This window comes from Heteronotia binoei, chromosome 6 (genome assembly GCF_032191835.1).
Source record: "Heteronotia binoei isolate CCM8104 ecotype False Entrance Well chromosome 6, APGP_CSIRO_Hbin_v1, whole genome shotgun sequence".
NCBI classification, from domain to species: Eukaryota; Metazoa; Chordata; class Lepidosauria; order Squamata; family Gekkonidae; genus Heteronotia; species Heteronotia binoei.
In genome coordinates this window covers 8,618,662-8,638,828 of record NC_083228.1, presented here as the reverse complement: position 1 = coordinate 8,638,828, position 20,167 = coordinate 8,618,662, and the positions used below count along the sequence as shown (strand labels likewise).

Genomic DNA, 20,167 nt, shown 5'->3' with positions numbered 1-20,167 from the left:
TGGTAACATATGGTAACAATATCTATTTCTTGCATCATTAATAACTTCTTTTTTTATCTATCCCATATGTTACTTTCTAACCACCCCTCCCCCCGTTACTTGACCCCCGCCGGTGTTAGTTACTTAAAATACTAATATTTAAAGGCACCCTTAACTAATAAAAACAAAGATTAATATCCTTCTTCCTTCTAATACTTAATCATTATCAAGAATTGTCCAATGTCCTTTTACTTTCCACTCTTTCTCAACATGCCTTCTAAACTTTTTCCACTCCATCGTGAAAACTTCTAAATCATAGTCTCTCAAAATTCTTGTTAATTTGTCCATCTCACTCCATGTCATAACTTTTACAATCCAATCCCATTTCTCTGGTATTTTTTCTTGCTTCCACAACTGCGCATACAATGTCCTAGCAGCTGAAAGCAAGTACCAGATTATGGTTCTATCTTCTTTTGGAAATGTTTCCATTTGTAATCCCAACAGAAAAGTCTCTGCAACTTTCTTAAATTCATATCCCAAGATCCTAGAAATTTCTTGTTGAATCATTTGCCAATACTTTCTTGCTCTTTCACAATTCCACCACATATGGTAGAAAGAACCTTCATGTTTTTTACATTTCCAACATCTGGCATCTTATTGTTCATCTTTGCCAAATTTTTAGGAGTCATATACCATCTATACATCATTTTAAAACAGTTCTCTTTAATACTGTGACATGTCGAAAGCGTAATAGAATTCTTCCACAAATATTCCCAAGTTTCCATCTGTATTTCTTTATTTACATTAATTGCCCACTTTATCATTTGAGAATTCAGTACTTCATCTTCCGTAGACCATTTTAGAAGTAATTTATATATTTTTGAAATTAATTTCTCATTATCTCCAAGCAGAACTCTTCCCATTTCTGTTTGCTCTTTTCTTATTCCTTCAGTTTTAATATCCTTTTCCACCAAGCTCTTTATTTGTTGCATTTGAAACCAATCATATTTATTATTTAGTTCTTCAGCCGTTTTCAATTCTATTTTGCCGCTTTGTATTTTTAATAGTTGGTTGTATGACAACCACTTTTCTTCACCCATCTCAGCTGTTATTTTTATTACTTCTGCTGGCACTATCCATAACGGCTTTCTCTCATCCCCAATGGCTGCCGATGTTTTTCTATATTATAGTCCTAGAGTAGGCTGGCTGCTTCAATGATTTCCCTTTTTCATCCAATACTTCCTGATTTACTTGCCACCAAATCCCGTTTTCGCTGGTAGAAAGATCTCACGATGCTTGACGTATTTCCTGTGTTGACTGTGGAAGCTGCAGTTCTATGACGATGGGGCTTTTTCTCAAAAACCGAAAGTAGACCAAACAATAAATTCCTTTCCAGTTTTCAACACTGTCCTTCAAATTTACAAAGTCCAAATTTCGCCCCTTCTCCCCTTCTTCTTCCAAGCTTTCTAGATTTCAATTTCCCACCTTCTGATTTTATTTTGCTTAACTTTAATTAGTCCCAGAATGAAAGATAGCGATCTGTACCTTTTCTGTAGTTATCCAGATCAACACCGGTCTTGTATAGCTTTAGATGTTTAGTAGTATCAAAGAAGATTAGGATCCTGTCAAGCTTAAGTCAAATAAATGACTCTGGAAATTTCTGCAGATGATGAAAATGCAACTCGTCTCTGGAGACCCTTCAAAGCCTCAAAGGAGCGCCCCCCCCCCCAGGACTCCCTTTTAGCCAAAGTAAATCTCCTCAAAGTTTCCTTTGCATATCTTGGACTAATCTCTGACTGAGAAAAGTAGGCAGTAGGCATTAGATTGCCTTCCACTACCCCGAACAGAAGTTCCAGCCTGCTCCCCTTCTGAGAAGCAGCTCAGCTCGGCATTTTCCAACCCCGGAAGTCCCGTAAATGGGGCACTTTCAAAGCTGGGATGAAACCGTTCAATCTGGGCTGAACATCTCTGTCAAAAATGACTGGCTTTCATGATCTCCCAGAATTTTCTTAGCTCCACTCTTGCTTTGAGTAGAGATGTAAAATTTCCAGAAATTTTGAAGCTCAGGAAAAAAAAACACAGTTTTTTTCTTTTCTTTTTTTTTCAGAAAAAACCCCAGAAATCTTCGGAAAAATTGGGGGGAAAAATGCTACATTAGCACTTCTTTTTTCTTTTCCAGATTAAAAATCATTCTGTTACTTTAGGAACATAAAATATGACTATGGACAATTTTACTTGGCATGAAATTATCACAGCTAGCATATTAAAAATATAGTGTATTCAGACAATTATTTCAAACAGGATTGACTATCCCATGCATAATCTTACAAACCTCTGTCACGTCACCCGCTCAGTCTTCATTTCCTCAAGCTAAAGAGCCCTAACCTCTTTATCCTTTCTTCATAAAGCAAGTGAAATTTGGAGAGTGGAGGGATGGCGTCAGGGTATAATATCCATGCTTCCCTACAGTTGGGGCAGCCAGCTTCAGTCTAGGAAATTTCCAGTGACTTGGGGATGGAGTTTGGGGAGAGGAGGCAGATTAACCTCCATCGTCTGACACTGTGTCCCCACAAGCACCAAGAACACAGAGCATCACTGCCCCAGTCAGAGAGTGCCAACAATAGGCTGTGGCTAATAGCCACTGATGGACCTCTGCTCCATATGTTTCTCCAGTCCCCTCTTGAAGCTGTCTATGTTTGCAGCCTCCACCACCTCCTGTGGCAGTGAATTCAAGAAGGAATTGGATCCACATACGGAACGCTCTGATGCTCTGTAGTTTTGGTGTTGGGGGGGCAACAGTGGGAGGGGTTTAGAAGAAGAAGAAGATATTGGATTTATATCCCACCCTCCACTCCGAAGAGTCTCAGAGCGGCTCACAATCTCCTTTATCTTCCTCCCCCACAACAGACACCCTGTGAGGTAGGTGGGGCTGGAGAGGGCTCTCACAGCAGCTGCCCTTTCAAGGACAACCTCTGCCAGAGCTATGGCTGACCAAAGGCCATTCCAGCAGGTGCAAGTGGAGGAGTGGGGAATCAAACCCGGTTCTCCCAGATAAGAGTCCACACACTTAACCACTACACCAAACTGGCCCCACTAGTGGACCTCCTGTTGGCACCTGGGTTTAGGCCATTGTGGGACACAGACTGTTGGACTGGATGAGCCACTGGCCAGATCCAATATGGCTTCTCTTATGTTCTAACTTTAAAAACAAAAGCGTACCTCATCTAAGTCCCAATCTTTGGGGGCTTCCACCGGGAATTTGGAGCAGTCAAGGGCGTTGGCTTTTCGCTTGGATTCGTTGTCGGGCCGACTGACACGGAAGAGCCCTCCGAGCTCCCCGCCGGCTTCACCTTCATCCTCCTCATCCTCAGCCACTGAATAAAACAGCAGCAGCAAAAAAAAAAAAATTAAGAAAAATACCAGAGTTACAATAACTTTTCAAGACTTTGCAAGGTAGGTTTGCAAGCCTCACAGGAACAAAAGAACACTCCGGAAATACTGCCCCTGGTAGCTCTTTTATGAATTGGACCACAGAAAGGTAAGCCTTAAAAAAGTCAGGAAAATAAACTCATCTTGCTGGTATTCGATCTGTATGTCAGGAGCAGTGTTCCCTCTAAGCTGAGTTAGCGTGAGCTAGCTCACACATTTTTGTCTTAGAATGACCCCAGAGCACAATAATTGATGCAGCTCACAACTTTAATGCCAATAGCTCACCATTTCAATGCCAGTAGCTCACTAAATAGAATTTTTGCTCACAAGACTCTGCAGCTTAGAGCGAACGTTGGTCGGGAGCCCGACTTTCAGATAACTGACAACTAATGTCTATTGTGGTTCCAGGGAGAGGCCCTCCTGATTGCCCCACCAATCACAGAAACAAGGCCTTTTCAGTGGCAGCCCCATGATTACGGAATAAACACAGGGAGGTAGGTGCATCTGGCCCCCTCGCTCTCAAGTCTTCAGGAGGTTTCATTCAGGTTTTATTTAACCTGCATCTGAGTAAGCGAGTTCTTTGTTGGGTTTTTTAATAATGTTTTATTTGTTTTGCAAGTTGTCTGGAGTCCTACAAGGGAGAGAGGTGGCCGATAAATGTTTCAAATAAACAGGATTTGGGTGACCGGCCCGAACCTGAGAAAGAGTTTATTTTTATTTTATTTTATTGGATATCTATCCTACCCTCCCCAGAAGTTAGTAGGATACTTACTTGTTTAAGACCGTCAGGGTTGCCAAGGGGCTAAGGTATTGTATAGTAGTTAAGTGGACTAAGATCTGGGAGACCCAGGTTCAAATCTCCACTCTGCCATGGAAATTCACTGAGGGATCTTGGTCAGTCACTCTCTCTCTCTCTCAATCTAACCTACCTCACAGGGCTGTTGTAAGGATAAAAAAATAAGGAGAGGAGAATGTTGTTGTAAGCTGCTTTGGATACTCACCAGGGAGAAAGGTAAAAAGGTAAAGATAGCCCCCTGTGCAAGCACCAGTCGTTTCTGACTCTGGGGTGACACTGCTTTCACATTTTCACAGCAGATTTTTTACGGGGTGGTTTGCCATTGCCTTCCCCAGTCATCTACACTTTCCCTCCAGCAAGCTGGGTACTCATTTGACCGACTGCGGAAGGATGGAAGGCTGAGTCAACCTCGAGCCGGCTACCTGAAAACCCAGCTTCCACCGGGATCGAACTCAGGTTGTGAGCAGAGCTTAGGACTGCAGTACTGCAGCTTTAACACTCTGCACCACGGGGCTCTTTCACCAGGGAGAAAAGCAATGTATAAATAACTACATTTTTAAAAAAATATGAAGCAATAGGTGTATACTTAGGTGTATACGAACAAAAGGCTACAAAAAAGGTTACATGCACACAACTTCTGACTGTCATGTTCTTTTTTCCCTCTTCCCTGTTCCAGGTCTGTTCTGATAACCGCTTTATAGGATCAGAGGATGCAAAGTGTTTGGAGAGGTTTTCTTACCTGTCCCATAAACAAGTTTACAGAGACTGGGAGCTGACTGCTGCTGTCTCAGAAATGCTTCCGCTGCTTTTTGCGTAAGGTCTTCTTTCCATTTCAGTGCACCTGAAAGAAAAAGACAGTGTTGCTTACCTGACTGTGTTAGAAGAAGACTGCAGATTTATACCCTGCCCTTCTCTCTGAATCATAGTCTCAGAGCGGGTTACAATCTCCTTTATCTTCTTCCCCAACAGACACCCTGTGAGGCAGGTGGGGCTGAGAGAGCTCTCACAGCAGCTGCCCTTTCAAGGACAACTCTTGCAAGAGCCATGGCTAACCTAAGGCCATTCCAACAGCTGCAAGTGGAAGAGTGGGGACTCGAACCTGGTTCTCCCAGGTAAGAGTCCGCACATTTAACCACTACACCAAACTGGCTCTCTTTGATTCAGGGTTCTTAGGTAAGCTTTTGGGGAGGCGGTGATCCACCTTTAATATCCAAACTGCCCTTGCTGGTATTCACCTCTAAAGATATTTTACTCTCTCCTTTTTCAAATGAAGCTTGCGGGTGAAGAAGAAGAAGAAGAAGAAGATATTGGATTTATATCCCGCCCTCCACTCCGAAGAGTCTCAGAGCGGCTCACAATCTCCTTTACCTTCCTCCCCCACAACAGACACCCTGTGAGGTAGATGAAGATAGTGGATTTATATCCCGCCCTCCACTCCGAAGAGTCTCAGAGCAGCTCACAATCTCCTTTACCTTCCTCCCCCACAACAGACACCCTGTGAGGTAGATGAAGATAGTGGATTTATATCCCGCCCTCCACTCCGAAGAGTCTCAGAGCGGCTCACAATCTCCTTTATCTCCTTCCCTCACAACAGACACCCTGTGAGGTGGGTGGGGCTGGAGAGGGCTCTCACAGCGGCTGCCCTTTCAAGGACAACCTCTGCCAGAGCTATGGCTGACCCAAGGCCATGCCAGCAGGTGCAAGTGGAGGGGTGGGGAATCAAACCCGGTTCTCCCAGATAAGAGTCCAGACACTTAACCACTACACCAAACTGGGTGCATTCACATATGCCGAATAGTGCACTTTCAATTCACTTTAGCAATTGTTTGCAAGTGAGTTTTGCCACTGCATTCAGTAAAATCCAGCCGCAAAGGGCACTGAAACAGGATTGAAAGTGCATTAGCCAGGGTGTGTGTGAAAGTGCCTGAAATCGCATCTCATGTGATCCCCTTTTCACTAGAAGACTCAGCACGAGATAAGCAGGCTCCGTAAAGGAAGCCTTCAGTTTGCAACACCTGAGCCAGGCTCTTAACGTTAGATGTTTTGGAGGTCATTAAATCCTAGGGTCACCGTAAGCTTGACAGCACATAAGCACACTATGTCAAGATCGACTAATTCTGTATAAAGACTGGGGGGATTTTGGCCTGTTATATCAGGTTTGGTTAAAATCATAATGGATCCACTGCTGCTAATGTTTTGCCCTTAGTCGTTCCCTTCCCCCCCTTTTTCCATTTCTTGATTTGCAACTGGTGTGAAAGAAATAGTCGGCACCTTCTCAGGGCCTGAGGTGGGAGGAAGCCTTGCATGATAACGCAAGGACAAATGGCTAGAAAACTGCGTGAGAAAGTATCCTGTAGTTATGTGTGAACGTTTCCTCTTGGAACCCCCACCGTAGGAATGTTTTGGAAGTGTATCTTAAAACCCATGTATCAATGTATTGGTTTCATTCTTAGCAAGCTAGAGGCTTGCGCCAGAGTACCAGTTATCAATAAATGTAGTCTTAGTATCAACTTTGACTCGTTCTTGAATCCGTCGACTTGACACACACAATATAGACAGATCCAAGTGGGCAGTTGCGTTGGTGCTTCAGCACACACACCCCCCCCCCAAATCTTGGTTGGTCTGAAGCAATAAAACAAAGTAGGAATCAAGTTTCACCTTTAAGGCCAACCAAGTTTTATTCAGGACGCAAGCTTTCTGAATTGTCTGATGAAGTGTGCTTCTAGCACACAAAAGCTTGTGTTCTGAATAAAACTTGGTTGGTCTTAAAGGTGCCACTTGACACACTCAATATGTAATACAAAAATAATGAAAATGAACAGTAAATCTATCAGGAATGGTTGACTGGCGCAGCACATCTCAGCTGAAGACCAAAAAGACGTCAGGGATGATCACGATCACAGAGGTAGAGAAACTTAGGGGGGAAAACCCACTCTCTCCGTTTACAAAACAGTAACAATGCGTAATACAAACTGTATTCACCAAAACACCTTGAACAGACAATACACTAATACAGTTACAAAACCATCCCGCAGCTGAATGCTGATGGATACAAATTGGTAGGGGCGTTCCAGGAATAAAAATTAAAAAATAAATAAGAACTTAAGGAAGCCAGGAAATTTTGGCACTTCAAGTCTACTATTCCAAAATATATGATAAGAAAAAATCTTATATTTGTACCATTTTACCAGATAATTTTACTTCACTGTCATTGGTTCTTAGATCTGTACCATTTTGCATTCTGGGCCACTGCCTACCAGCTATGGGTGGCTCTGCTCACTGTGCCGGATTCCTCGTCTGATGAAGCGTGCTTAGAGCACACGAAAGCGTACGTTTTGAATAAAACTAAGCTGGTCTTAAAGGTGCAATCGACTCCTATTTTGTTCTGCTACTTCAGACCAACACGGCTGCCTGCTTGGATCTATGACAAGACTATCCTTGAGGAAGGATAGTACATCCGAAATGAAAGTGGACCGGTTCTGTTTTTCGTCGGATTCATCATAAATCATTGTGAATTCTGGCCAGTAGCCACATTGCACACGGGATGGTTTTGTAAAGGCATTCGTGTATTGCTTATTCAAGGTGTTTTGGCGAATGCAGTTTGCATTACACATGGCTACTATTTTGTAAAAGGGAAGAGGGAGTGTTTTTTCCTAAGCAATCCAAAAAGAGGCAGAAATGTCCACAGTAACTAGGGCTAGCATTACTACCGGGAAGAAAAAGTGCAGAGGAGGGCAACTAAGATTATCAGGGGGGAGCACTTTTCCGATGAGGAAAGGCTAGGAGTTTTCAGCTGAGAAAACAGATGACTGAGTGGGAGGGGGGGCATGACAGAGGTTTATAAAACAACAATGCATGGGGTGCAGAGAGTTTACGTCCTCTCCCAAGACGCTAGAACATGAGGGCATCCAATTAAACTGATGGGCAGTCGGTTCAGAACAGATAAAAGGAAATACTACAACACAGAGAGTGGTTAAAAGGTGGAATTCACTGGCAGAGGATGTAGTGAGGGCCACAGGAACAAAGTTTTAAAAGGAAATTTAATTGATTCATGGAGAAGTCTATCAGTTTTAGACTTGCACATTCGGACTGCTAGAGAGGACCGTGAATTAAGGATCCGCCAAATGCGGTTTAAAGATCTATACCGCGCTGCTGGTACTAGCAGAACTAGCGTCAATTTCCATCAGTACTGGCAGATGAAGTTATTAACTGTATCAGTTGTATTGACTGGTTTTAAAATTGTTAAGTTCAATGTCTTATAATGTTCTATATTGTTCAATTTAACTGTTTTGATTACTATTGTATGTTTTTATGAAATGTTGTCAGCCGCCCTGAGCCTGCCGAGGTGGGGAGGGCGGGATAAAAATAAAATATTATTATTATTATTATTATCATCATCAACAGACTAGCCAGTGTTCCCTCTAAGCTGAGTTAGTGTGAGCCAGCTCACAGATTTTTAGCCTCCAGCGCGCACATTTTTGTCTTGCCTCAGAAAGGATGACCCCAGAACACACTAATTTATAAAGTAGCTTGTTTTTATGTTCTTACTGTTGTTTTACCTTGGACGGTCACGCTGATCTGACTGCGTGACCCTTAATGGCTTTTGCCATGTCCTGTAAGCCACCCTGAGCCTGCCTCGGTGGGGAGGGCGGGGTATAAATAAAATTTATTATTATTATTATTAGGGTTTGTAGAATATTTCGGGCTCAAGTGCCGTGTTCTACTGTAGAACACGGCACTTGAGCCCGAAAGATTCTACAAACCCTAATGATGATGCTAGCCGTGAAAACCTGAAATCTTTGATTATTATTATTATTATTAATCTGTGAGCCGCCCTGGGCCTGCCTTGCTGGGGAGGGCGGGGTATAAATTAAATAAATAAATACATTGACTGCACTGAAAGACTCATTTAACTTAGTGGGGTCCAGTGTTTCCTCTAAGCTGTTAGCATGAGCTAGCTCCGGATTTTTAGCCTCCAACTCACACCTTTTTTTTCTTAGCTCAGGAAAAATGGCCCCAGAGCACAATAATTTATGCAGCAGCTCACAGCTTTAATGCCAGGAACTCACAAAGTAGAATTTTGGCTCACAGGACTCTGCAGGAACGCTGCTACTAGCCATGGTGACTGGGGGGAATCTCCACATTCAGAGGCTCTAATCCACTGAATCCCAGAGCCAAAAGGCAACCTCAGGGGAAGGCCTCGGCCTCTCTGCCCTGTCGCTGGCCGTCCAGAGGAACTGGCTGGCCACTGCGTGAGACAAGATGCTGGACTAGATGGACTACTGACCCAATCCGGCAGAGCTCTTTTTATGTTAAGAAACAGACATTCCTCATTAAATATAAAGAAATCAAGCGTACACAGCAAGGACCTTACCAGCTGTATCTAAAGAAAAGTCAGACGCTTCTTTATAGTCCTCTTCCTCTTTCAATAGACCTTCAACGTCATCTTCTTCCTCCTCCTTTATGGACTTTGATTCAGGGTTCTTATTTCCAATGCTCTGCGCCTGGGACTCTGGAACATCTTCTCCGTCAGACTCTTCAGTGCCCGAGTCTTCCACCGATCCCCCTTCCTCCTCCTCATCCAATTCGGATCCGGACACTTCTTCCGCTGTGCCATTTCCAGAATCTGTGGTGAGAGCTACCTTTTCCCCATTGCTTCCCGGTACTCTGCCTCTCTTGTCAATTCCACGGCGCGTGGGCCGACCGAACAGATCTGCACTTCTGGCCATCTGTCCAGAATCGGTACCCTCCTCCTCGTCGCTTGTTTGTCCTTCTCCATCTGCCTCTTCCATGCTCTCATCAAGGACAGCTTCTCCTTCGTCGCCTGAGCTCACCTCCAGATCGTCATCACTGTCGGCAAAAGCGGGCAGTTCTCCAGGAGTCGCCTGTTCCACTGTTTTTTTAAAGCGCTTGCAAGTTCTCGGAGCTGGTTCCTTTCCCAGATCTCGACCGCCTTGTTCTCTGTGAGCCTCCTCCTCTTCTTCCTCACTATCGCTCTCCTCCCCGTTCTCCTCCACGGACATTTCTTCCTCCTCTTCCTCTTCGCTTTCCCCATCTTCCCCGTCTTCGTCTTCAAACACTGCCTTCCGACGCATCCTCCCGGTGTGAGGGTCCATTTTCTTCTCCTCTTTAGGCATTGTAAACATCCTTCCCAAAGGAGGGGGGGAATAAAAATAAAGACCAATTTTAAGCTTTCACAGCCTACTCAATCCTTGCAAGACTAAAAAGAACGCCACAGCACTGACACCCTTCCCCCCCCACCACAAATTCTCTCTAGAGCGAGAAACCCATTCTATCATCATGACAAGGAAGCCGGCAGGGGTCTGCTGAGTCTGTTTAGCTGTAACTCACACCACACCCACACCTGAATAGCCCAGGCTAGCCCACTCTTGCTGTATCTCTGGGGAGGGACTGTGGCTCAGTGGTAGAGCATCTCCTCAGTAAACAGAAGGTCCCAGGTTCAATCCCTGGCATCTCCAACTAAAAAGGATCCAGGCAAAAAGGCATGAAAAACCTCAGCTGGAGGCCCTGGAGAGCCGCTGCCAGTCTGAGTGGACAATACTGACTTTGATGGACCAAAGGTCTGATTCAGTATAAGGCGGCTTCATATGCTGGTGGCTCAGTGGTAGAGCATCTGCTTGGTAAGCAGAAGGTCCCATGTTCAATCCCCGGCATCTCCAACTAAAAAGGATCCAGGCAAGCAGGCGTGAAAAACCTCAGCTGGAGACCCTGGAGAGCCATGAATGGGCTGTGGCTCAGTGGTAGAGCATCTGCTTGGTAAGCAGAAGGTCCCAGTTCAATCCCCGGCATCTCCAACTAAAAAGGGTCCAGGCAAGTAGGTGTGAAAAACCTCAGCTGGAGACCCTGGAGAGCCACTGCCAGTCTGAGTGGACAATACTGATTTTGATGGACCAAAGGTCTGATTCAGTATAAGGCAGCTTCATATGCTCATGTGTCTAAGGGGAGGAATGGTGGCTCAGTGGTAGAGCATCTGCTTGGCAAGCAGAAGGTCCCAGGTTCAATCCCCGGCATCTCCAAAAAAGGGTCCAGGCAAATAGGTGTGAAAAACTTCAGCTTGAGACCCTGGAGAGCCGCTGCCAGTCTGAGTGGACAATACTGACTTTGATGGACCCAGGGTCTGATTCAGTAGAAGGCAGCTTCATCTTGGAAGCTGAGTAGGGTAAGCCTTGAGGCCAAAGCACGCTTTCAGAAACTAAGCCCTGACCTGCATGGGTCAGAATAGCCTGATCTTGAAAAGCAAAGCGGGGCTGGCCCTCATTGGCACTTGGATGGGAGAGGCCTCAGGAAGTCCAGGGTTGCCACAGAGGCAGGGAATGGCAAACCACCTTTGTATGTCTCTTGCTGTGACCTGGATGGCCCAGGCTAACTCAGTCTCATCTGATCTCAGAACCTAAGTTTGCTCTGCTCTGGTTAGTACTTGGATGAGAGACCACCAAGGAAGTCAAACCTTGCTACACGGAGGCAGGCAATGGACAACCGCCTCTGAACATCTCTTGCCCTGAAAATCCTACTTTTTGACCCCTGCTGCTGCTGAGGTAAGCAAAGATTAAGGCAACGGCTTCTCTCTTGCGCATACACAGAAAGGCCCTCAACTGATCAGAACACTGAAACTTACGTTTGGTTTTCAATGTCCTCAGTTCCTAGTGGCTTGGAATCCATGAAGAGAGAGACTCTGCTGGAAGCCATCTTGGCATCAATGGTGGAATGCATGGAGATAAGGCTCTGGACCAGCTCATGATTCGGCCTTGCTTCCTCCTGACAAATCAAAACAAAATGGTTTCATTCGCTGTTTACTTCCTGGCTCTCCTGCTGATCCTAAAAAGCCTGTGGGCTCCTCTGGAATTCTGACACATAGTGGTGGATGCAGCCACAAAAGAGCTGCCTGAGGCAGTGAAGCCAGTCACAAAATGGCTGCCTGAGGCGGTGAAGCCAGCCACAAAATGGCTGCCTGAGGCAGTGAAGCCAGCCACAAAATGGCTGCCTGAGGCGGTGAAGCCAGCCACAAAATGGCTGCCTGAGGCGGTGAAGCCAGCCACAAAATGGCTGCCTGAGGCGGTGAAGCCAGCCACAAAATGGCTGCCACAGCTTCCATTCAACCACACAGAGAAGATATTTGTGCTGTGGTGGCAGCTGGTGCTTAAGCAAAGTTTTTAAAAATCTGCACAACCTATCCAATCTCTGGTCAGAAGCCTTGCTGGGCCAAAGCCCCACCTGGTCCTGCCCATTACCTAAAAACCTTTGGTGAGCACCAGAAAAGTGTCAAACAGCACCATGTCACCCGCAAGCATGGGTTTGAGGAGCCCTGCCATAAGCCATCAATGGCAATACTGCTGTGTTACTCTCGTTACTAATTACTGAGAATTCCATTACTTTAAAAAGCTCAGCAGGGGGCATTGTGCAAGGGGTTGGACTAGAAGACCTTGGAGGTACCTTTCATCTCTATGATTACCAATAACTGCAATTTCCAACCAACGGATTATGATGGAAAATAGTCATGTTTTAAGTGCAGACTTATACCACAGGTGTGTTTGCCTAAGACTTCAGGGTGGCCAAACATGCTTAACATAAGAGCCAGACCAAATATGCGTCAGATGTTTGAGAGACTCAAGACAGGAAGGGAAGGAGGGGGGAAAGCAAACAGATGGGGGGGAGGTGTAAAGAAAGCAATTTTAACTTCAAATGCATTCTCCAAGCCATCAGCTAGCTTGGCGAAGTGATTTTAAGAACCAAATAAGAACATAAGAGAAGCCCTGTTGGATCAGGCCAGTGGCCCATCCAGTCCAACACTCTGTGTCACATAAGAACATAAGAGAAGCCCTGTTGGATCAAGCCAATGGCCCATCCAGTCCAACACTCTGTATCACATAAGAGAAGCCATGTTGGATCAGGCCAGTGGCCCCTCCAGTCCAACGCTCTGTGTCACATAAGAACATAAGAGAAGCCATGTTGGATCAGGCCAATGGCCCATCCAGTCCAACACTCTGTGTCACATAAGAACATAAGAGAAGCCCTGTTGGATCAGGCCAATGGCCCCTCCAGTCCAACGCTCTGTGTCACATAAGAACATAAGAGAAGCCCTGTTGGATCAGGCCAATGGCCCATCCAGTCCAACGCTCTGTGTCACATAAGAACATAAGAGAAGCCATGTTGGATCAGGCCAATGGCCCATCCAGTCCAACACTCTGTGTCACATAAGAACATAAGAGAAGCCCTGTTGGATCAGGCCAATGGCCCATCCAGTCCAACACTCTGTGTCACATAAGAACATAAGAGAAGCCATGTTGGATCAGGCCAGTGGCCCATCCAGTCCAACACTCTGTGTCACATAAGAACATAAGAGAAGCCCTGTTGGATCAGGCCAATGGCCCATCCAGTCCAACACTCTGTGTCACATAAGAACATAAGAGAAGCCCTGTTGGATCAGGCCAATGGCCCATCCAGTCCAACGCTCTGTGTCACATAAGAACATAAGAGAAGCCATGTTGGATCAGGCCAATGGCCCATCCAGTCCAACACTCTGTGTCACATAAGAACATAAGAGAAGCCCTGTTGGATCAGGCCAATGGCCCATCCAGTCCAACACTCTGTGTCACATAAGAACATAAGAGAAGCCCTGTTGGATCAGGCCAGTGGCCCATCCAGTCCAACACTCTGTGTCACATAAGAACATAAGAGAAGCCCTGTTGGATCAGGCCAATGGCCCATCCAGTCCAACACTCTGTGTCACATAAGAACATAAGAGAAGCCCTGTTGGATCAGGCCAATGGCCCATCCAGTCCAACACTCTGTGTCACATAGGAACATAAGAGAAGCCATGTTGGATCAGGCCAATGGCCCATCCAGTCCAACACTCTGTGTCACATAAGAACATAAGAGAAGCCCTGTTGGATCAGGCCAGTGGCCCCTCCAGTCCAACACTCTGTGTCACATAAGAACATAAGAGAAGCCCTGTTGGATCAGGCCAATGGCCCCTCAGTCCAACACTCTGTGTCACATAAGAACATAAGAGAAGCCCTGTTGGATCAGGCCAATGGCCCCTCCAGTCCAACACTCTGTGTCACACAGTGGCCAGCATATGTGTGTGTATACGCACACACACACACATACATATACACACACACGTATATATATACACATACTGTGGCTAATAGCCACTGATGGACCTCCGCTCCATATTTTTATCCAATCCCCTCTTAAAGCTGGCTATGCTTGTAGCCGGCACCACCTCCTGTGGCAGTGAATTCCACATGTTAATCACCCTTTGGGTGTAGAAGGACTTCCTTTTATCCTTTAACCTGACTGCTCAGCAATTTCATTGAATGCCCACGAGTTCTTGTATTGTGAGAAAGAGAGAAAAGTACTTCTTTTCTCTACTTTCTCCATCCCATGCATTATCTTGTAAATCTCTATCATGTCACCCCGTAGTCAACGTTTCTCCAAGCTAAAGAGCCCCAAGCGTTTTAACCTTTCTTTATAGGTTAAAAATACCTTCTTCCAAGCTGGCCAACGGAGCAGTGGGGGCTTGGAGAGCCACAAAATATGTGTGAAAGAGCCACATGTGGCTCCTGAGCTGCAGTAGAAGTGGAAGTAGTGATTGTCTCCCCGCAGGGAGAAAAGCCCCTCGGGAAGTTTGCTGCAGGCAAGAATGTCAAAGAACTGGACAATGGCGAATGGACAAGAAACCTGCAAGAAGTGGCTGTTACACAGCAGGGGGAAAGGATTCAACCAGGACCCTTTGCCTTTACCTCCCCGTCTCGCCGGGCATGACTTCCCCCCAAGTCTATGTAAACGGCATCTTTGTCATAGACTAAACCTCCGAGGCCTGACAGTGGAGCGTAGATCAGCTTCTCCTTCTCGTTCAAGGACCGCTTCTTTTGGCGATCAGGAAGAGCGCAGGGGTCTGGCAGGAAAGCGACGTCACTCACTGTGAAGTCCCCGACACCTGACGGAAGAAAAATCACAAGAGATGCCAGACAAGGGACCATTAATAATGGTAGGGTCAGTGGGGGTGTAGAAGCTAGGATATTGGAGTCCCGGTTCAAATCTCCGCTATGCTACGGAACCTCGCTGGGCCAGCTGCACACTCCCAACCCAACCTACCTCACAGGGTTGTCGCGAGGATCAAATGAAGAGCAAAACTCCAGTAGCACCTGAAAGGCTAACAAAATTTGTGGCAGGGGAGGAGCTTCTGGGATTCACTGCTCACTTCAGATACAGAAGGAATGACTCATGAGAGCCTGCCACAAATTATGTTACTGTTTATATTTATTGATTTATAAATTAAATTTATGGATCACCCAACCTCTAAGTTCACAGGGCTCCAGCAACGCACAACAGCAAATAAAATAGACTGTACCCATCACGGAACCGCAATAATAAATCATTCAACACAACCTTAAAAACATCTCCAGTTTGGTGTAGTGGTCGAGTGTGTGGATTCTTATCTGGGAGAACCGTGTTTGATTCCCCACTCCTCCACTTGCAGCTGCTAGCATGGCCTTGGGTCAGCCAGAGCTATCGCAGGAGTTGTCCTTGAAAGGGCAGCTGCTGGGAGAGCCCCAGCCCCACCTCACAGGATATCTGAGCCCCACCCACCTCACAGGATGCCTGTTGTGGGGGAGGAAGATAAAGGAGATTGTAAGCTGCTCTCTGATTCAGAGAGAAGGGCGGGGTATAGATCTGCAGTCTTCTTCTTCGTCTCCCAGACGGCACCGATAAATCAAATTTTAAGCCAGTTCTGGACCACGCTGCCACCTCACCGTCAGGGTAAGAAGGAGGCCAAGAGAAAGAAAAGACCTCTATCACCGTCCTCAACCAAAAGCCTGGCGGAACATCTCTGCCTTGTAGGCCCTGCGGCACTGCCTTAAATCCTGCAGGGTACCGATATTATTTGGCAGAGAGTTCCACAAGCCTGGAGCCAGGGCCAAAAACCACACCCCCTCAATCCCTGATTGGCTGGATTCATTTTTTTCAAAACCATACATTCAATTGGATTAACGTACAAGCATAAAGTCTTATTAAGACTTGAGAGTCCCTTTAATAACAACACAGAGAGAGAAAGAGGAAGGAGTACATCCCACCTGGTATATGTATCTGGCTTTTGTTTTTCAGGTGCGCTCCTCTTAAGTAGCCATACAGCGAAACCTTCCTATCGCACTTCGGATTAACTCGGACAACTTCTGGGTTCGTCAGGTCTTCCATCCTACGGAATACAGGAAGAGGTTTCAGAGTTACGGTTTCCAAAAGTTTGGGAAGGACAATGTGGGAAATACGAGGCACGCTACTTTAACCTGATATTATAGGCATCGCTCTCATAAGAACATAAGAGAAGTTATGTTGGATCAGGCCAATGGCACATCCAGTCCATCACTCCATCACACAGTGGCCAAAAAACCAAGGGCCATCAGGAGGTCCACCAGCGAGGCCAGGACACTAGAAGCCCTCCCACTGTTGCCCCTCCCAAGAACCAAGAATACAGAACATCACCTGCCCCAGGCAGAGAGTTCCAACAATACACTGTGGCTAATAACCACTGATGGACCTCTGCTCCATATGTTTATCCAATCCCCTCTTGAAGCTGTCTATGCTCGTAGCCGCCACCACCTCCTGGGGCAGTGAATTCTATGTGTTACTCACCCTTTGGGTGAAGAAGGACTTCCTTTCATCTGTTCTAACCCGGCAGCTCAGCAATTTCATGGAGTGCCCACGAGTTCTTGTATTGTGAGAAAGGGAGAAAAGGACTTCTTCCTCCACCTTCTCTATCCCATGCATCATCTTGTAAACCTCCCTCTTTTGAGTGCTTACCTTAATCAATTTACATCCCTAAGCTGTCCCCACTCTTTAGTATTGCAACATGGTTGAATTTTACACTCCTCTCCCTGGCATTTGCCCGCAGCAGTGCCACACAGCTGCTCAGAGGTGGTGCAAAGTGCCATCAAGTCACAGATCCCGCAGGGTTTTCAAGGCAAGAGACTCTGAGAGATGGGTTGCCAGCGCCTGGCTCTGTGTAGCAACCCTGGACTTCCTTGGTGGTTTCCCAACCAACCTGGGCTGACCCTGCTTGGCTTCCAAGATCTGACAGGACTGGGCTAGTCTGGGCTGTTCACAGCTTACCCATCACCAAAGGGTGGGCCAAGCAATTTCAACTGCCCCAACATTAGAATATCCACCAGCCATTTCCTAACTGTGTGCCAGGGCATGCTAGGGAGACTCGAAAGGGACTGCAGTGTGCTCTGAAAAACCTTGTCGTCTCACTCTGGGTGCATCCATCACACTGTCCCGTGAGGGGCAACCCCATGCCGCTTTGAGACTGGAGAGCCAGTCTGGTGTCGTGGTGAAGTGTGTGGACTCTTATCCGGGAGAACCGGGTTTGATTCCCCACTCCCCCACTTGCACCTGCTGGAATGGCCTTGGAGTCAGCCACAGCTCTCACAGAACTGTCCTTGAAAGGGCAGCTTCTGGGAGAGCTCTCTCAGCCCCACTTACCTCACAGGGTGTCTGTTGTGGGGGGAGGAGGAAGGTAAAAGAGATTGTGACTGCTCTGAGACTCTTGAGATTCAGAATATAGGGCAGGATATAAATCCAATATCATCATCATCTTCTTCTTCTATCCTTTGGCAGCATACACTCAACTGTGAATGTCCCTTAGGCTCATCCTAACTAGCTTACTGTGCTGGGGAGAGGCTCGCAGATGGTTAAGTGAGCCTGTGGATTTCTGCTACAGCTCCTTCTGGTGTTGTTTTATTATTTTATTTATTTTTATTCATTATTTTCTATTTATAACCCGCCCTTCCCTCAATGGGCTCAGGCCGGGGAACAAAAATTAATAAATTCAGAAAATCCATTTATACAACAATCTCAAAAGCTATCTCAGATTCTGCAGATGGTGCGGTCAAACTACAGCCACTTCTCCCATACATCCCCCAGCTGGTATAAGACTCCTTACGACACATGTAGTGTGGGTCAATTCAATTTTAGAAAGCATTGTTATGCCACCTTTCCACCCAAACAGGGTCCCAAGGGGCAGCATGCATAAGACAATAGTAAAACATCTGAAGAGCCCCATGGCGCAGAGTGGTAAAGCTGCAGTACTGCAGTCGGAGCCCTCTGCTCATGACCTGAGTTCAATCCTGGCGGAAGCTGGTTCAGGTAGCCGGCTCCAGGTTGACTTAGCCTTTCATCCTTCCGAGGTCGGTAAAATGAGTTCCCAGCTTGCTGGGGGGAAAGCGTAGATGACGGGGAAGGCAATGGCAAACCACCCCGTAAAAAGGTCTGCTGCGAAAACGTTGTAAAAGCAACGTCACCCCAGAGTCAGAAACGACTGGTGCTTGCACAGGGGACTACCATTTACCTTTAAAACATCTGAACAATTAAAAACAACATTTAAAATTTACCCACTGGCAGAAAACATCAACAGAGGGAAATGAACCTCTGTGGGGAGGGACTTCCAGAGTTCTGGGGCAACAACTGAGAAGGCCCTTTCTCAGGTCACTACCTGCCTAGCTTCAGAAAGGAGAGCCACTGGCCCAGTAGGAAGTATGCACCACTGAGCCATGAATATTACAGAGGCTGCAGGGCTCCAGAGATAAGAAATATTAAAATAAATATTTCCGAAGCTGAGATATGGTTTAGAGAGCCTCAAAGTAAAGGCTTAAGTTATTCATATGTGCATCTCTTGACAAAGATATTAATCGAAACGGGATATATAACGATCGAAATTCCGTTGAAAACATCCTTTACGCACAGTTGGAGAATATATTTATATCACCTTTTGAGTGTTGTACAAGTCCTTTACATATTCCTTGGGAGCCTGGAACTGTAATGGAACCTGGTGGTTTGGTTTATGATTCTGGATATTGTATTTATTGGCGACAGTGTGTGTGTGTTACAACATTTTGAATTTTTCTCATAAGTAATACTAGTGTTTTGTGTATTATTTATGTGTTGGAGATATTTAGCGCATGGTTTTCATTATACAAGGGAGATATCTGGTGTTTTCTGGTTGTTATAGTCTTTCTCCCCGTCCCTGTTTTTTCACTGTAGCTTCAGAAAGCAGCAGCAATTGAAGTAGGGCCTCCAAAGACAACCAGAGTGAGTGCTTCTGAACATCCCAAGGACAAAATAAGGTAAGGCAGTGAACAGATGCACCTGTCTCGCAAGTAAATGTCCCAAAGAAAGAAAGTGGCATTGGTAGCCTCTGTATGAATGGGGATGGGAAATGTACAGTTTAAGCTTAAGAACATGAGAGAAGCCATGTTGGATCAGGCCAATGGCCCCTCCAGTCCAACACGCTGTGTCACATAAGAACATAAGAGAAGCCATGTTGGATCAGGCCAATGGCCCCTCCAGTCCAACACTCTGTGTCACATAAGAACATAAGAGAAGCCCTGTTGGATCAGGCCAATGGCCCCTCCAGTCCAACACTCTGTGTCACACAGTGGCCAATATGCGTGTGTGTATATACACACATATACATATATATACACACACACACATATATATACTGTGGCTAGTAACCACTGATGGACCTCTGCTCCATATTTTTATCCAATCCCCTCTTAAAGCTGGCTATGCTTGTAGCCGCCACCATCTCCTGTGGCAGTGAATTCCACATGTTAATCACCCTTTAGGTGAAGAAGTACTTCCTTTTTATCCGTTTTAACCTGACTGCTCAGCAATTTCATTGAGTGTCCACAAGTTCTTGTATTGTGAGAAAGGGAGAAAAGTACTTCTTTCTCTACTTTCTCCATCCCAGGCATAATCTTAAGCAGCTTCATGATGGAAGTTGGGGGGGGGGGGAATGCCCCCTCCAGGAAATTCAGGGGGCTGAACCCCCATAATTTATGTCCCTGGATCTGAAAATGCTGGGTTGGCTAAAACTGCTTTTTAAATATCTAAAATAAAACTGTTCTACAGCTTTGCCGCAGCCAACATCAAACACTA

General features: G+C 45.9%; 1 protein-coding gene across 1 annotated transcript in view; it reads right to left on the bottom strand.

Annotated features, from left to right (window-relative positions):
• The window catches only part of BMS1 (BMS1 ribosome biogenesis factor), a 64,052-nt gene that overhangs the window by 30,758 nt on the left and 13,127 nt on the right, over positions 1–20,167 (bottom strand). Inside the window, exons 7-12 of the mRNA XM_060241028.1 lie at positions 16,306–16,427; positions 14,971–15,167; positions 11,841–11,980; positions 9,579–10,351; positions 4,944–5,045; positions 3,199–3,353 (exon numbers count right to left, since the gene is read on the bottom strand). Coding sequence (XP_060097011.1) covers positions 3,199–3,353; positions 4,944–5,045; positions 9,579–10,351; positions 11,841–11,980; positions 14,971–15,167; positions 16,306–16,427 — 1,489 coding nt within the window. The remainder of the gene's footprint in view (positions 1–3,198; positions 3,354–4,943; positions 5,046–9,578; positions 10,352–11,840; positions 11,981–14,970; positions 15,168–16,305; positions 16,428–20,167) is intronic.